The following is a 2,339-nucleotide window of genomic DNA, read 5'->3' on the forward strand; positions in this document are numbered from 1 at the left end:
AATAGATCCGACGGCAGCGAGCACGTTCACGAAAGTCCTGAGAATCTAATGTTAGATTTTTAGCAATTTTTTAGGGGAGATTTTTAGCATTTGAGTTAATTTATTTGAGTCCAAGGCAGTGGCTTTTCTCGGGATCGACTAGGCTTAGTTGTTCTGTTTAGGGCAAGTTCCTTTGTGTTGTGGTTGTAGCATTTGAGGTAGCTTGTCTTTGGATAAGCTCGTGCGTGGAGTTCATGCTACACTTATTGTTCGCAGCGAGAAGTAGTCTTTTGTAATTATCTTCTGCCTTCTATAAAAACATGGCACGCGTTTCGCGTACTCTTGAAAGAAAAAAGACTTTTAGCATTTAATTTAATTTATTTTAGCATTTGCTTGTTCACCCACTTAATTATTAAGAAAGGCGATTAAATATTCCATAATCAGTGAGAAATTCCTTCTCCGCGGGCAAAAAATTAGGGGCAGCCATCTCTTATTTCCTAGTTTTGAATTTTGTGTTGCATCTTACTGACCATATGCAGTGCTTCTCATTCTAGATGTACCTTGCGAATCCAGTGAAATTTGAGAATCATTTTCTGCTTTGTGCTGATTGCAGCGGCGTTATTAACCCTTTTTTTAATCTGATTAGACAAGGAATGGATCAGACGTGGTTATGTGTAAAACTAGTGCATGCATACATGTGTTCTGGAATCGGGCCGCCGGGACCAACGAAAGGATCCGGTCAACCCAATTACGGAGATAGAGATAGTAGTTTTAATGGAGAACAAACAACCCTGTACGGACAGCAGGAAGAGTAGCAAATGAAAGAGAATGCCTTTCGCAAAAAAGAAAATATCAGCTATACGACCAAAACAAATAAAATTACGCAAAGACCAGCTTCCCATTTGTTTGTAAATCAAAATAAATTATGTGATTGATGAAGTCAATACAAGGTTGGAAGAGTTTCCCTTGTGTGATAAGTAATTGGGTCACATGTACTTCCTCTGTCCACAAATATAAGTCTTTCTAGATATTCTAACAGATGACTACATACGGAGCAATATGAGTGAATCTACACTTAAAATACATCTACATACATCTGTATGTTGCAGTTCATTTAAAATGTCTAGAAAAACTTATATTTAGCAACGGAGGAAATACATGTGATGCATCAAATCTAGCAATGAACATAGACAGCCTTTTACTTACATGGTTGACGCCACTGTTAGTTGTAGCTTTTCTGGGTAGCCAGCTACTATTCCAGGGTGATTGTTGCCTCATTTGATTCGTATTCTCATCATATGCGCCATGCGACGACGATATTGCACCGACTTGGGATGACCAAACAAACAAGAATACCATAAACTGTGGAAGGCGCATAGCCTGATGCATTTTGCAACAGGTATTGCGCTCAACGAAAAGTATTGTGAGGAAATTTCTAAAGCCAAGCTTTTGCATGATTTCGTTTTTAGAAAGGCACATATATATAGACTCACCAATACTACACATTCTAGAAATAATTTATTATTTTGCGTCGGATGGTAGGTGGTGGCTGGTAACCATTTGTGGTTGGCAAATAATTTATTTATTATTTTCTATTTTGTATAGATTCGAGATCTCGAGATATAAATTTCCTATCTATATACTTATTTTCGTCCTTAGATTTACAGCTGGCATATACTCCCTCCGTCCCAAAGTAGTTGTCTAAAATTTGTCTAGATACAGATGTACCGAACACTAAAACGTGTCTAGATACATCCATATCTAAACAAATATTAGATAACTAATTCATGATGGAGGGAGTATTAGTTTGCATTTTATATAAAAGATTATAGCAAGGTTATAAATATGTTGTCCAAGAGATTTTTTTTTTTGAGCAATCTGTTGTCCAAGAGATGAGCCGCTAGCCAACTGACTGGGCCGCATCTATTAAGGCCATTAGCTTCGGTGCACCTGTTTTGTTGATCGATCACTGACTTCAATCGGTCGAGACTTGCTAGACATTTTGACTGCTCACAACAAACAGGTGGACCGGTTGACCGCTAGCTGTTGGGACCCTTGACGAATGATCGTTGACCATTGACTCTTGAGAACAGTTCACAAATTTAAGATAATCACAAAATTGAAAAAATATCATGAGATTTAAAAAACTTCATTGATTTGTAAAAAATGTTGACGAATTCAATAATAAGTTCATGAATTTTAAAAAAATCATCGGTTTTGAGTTCACCAATTTGAAAAAGGTTCACAAATTTTGAAAACAGTCACAAAATGAAAAGTGTTCACAGATTTCAAAAAGTTCATGATTTGAATGAAGTTTAAAATGTGAAGGTGTTCATGTATTTGTAAAAAGGAAAAAAGAA

General features: G+C 36.6%; 1 protein-coding gene across 1 annotated transcript in view; it reads right to left on the reverse strand.

Moving 5' to 3' along the window:
* Nucleotides 1-1,408, reverse strand: part of LOC119272367 — a 4,547-nt gene extending 3,139 nt beyond the window's left edge. Inside the window, exon 1 of the mRNA XM_037553870.1 lies at nt 1,186-1,408. Within this exon, the coding sequence (XP_037409767.1) occupies nt 1,186-1,368 (183 nt within the window). The 5' untranslated portion in view covers nt 1,369-1,408. The remainder of the gene's footprint in view (nt 1-1,185) is intronic.
* Between the last annotated feature and the right edge of the window lie 931 nt (nt 1,409-2,339).

Source organism: Triticum dicoccoides, chromosome 3A (assembly GCF_002162155.2).
Source record: "Triticum dicoccoides isolate Atlit2015 ecotype Zavitan chromosome 3A, WEW_v2.0, whole genome shotgun sequence".
Taxonomy (NCBI): domain Eukaryota; kingdom Viridiplantae; phylum Streptophyta; class Magnoliopsida; order Poales; family Poaceae; genus Triticum; species Triticum dicoccoides.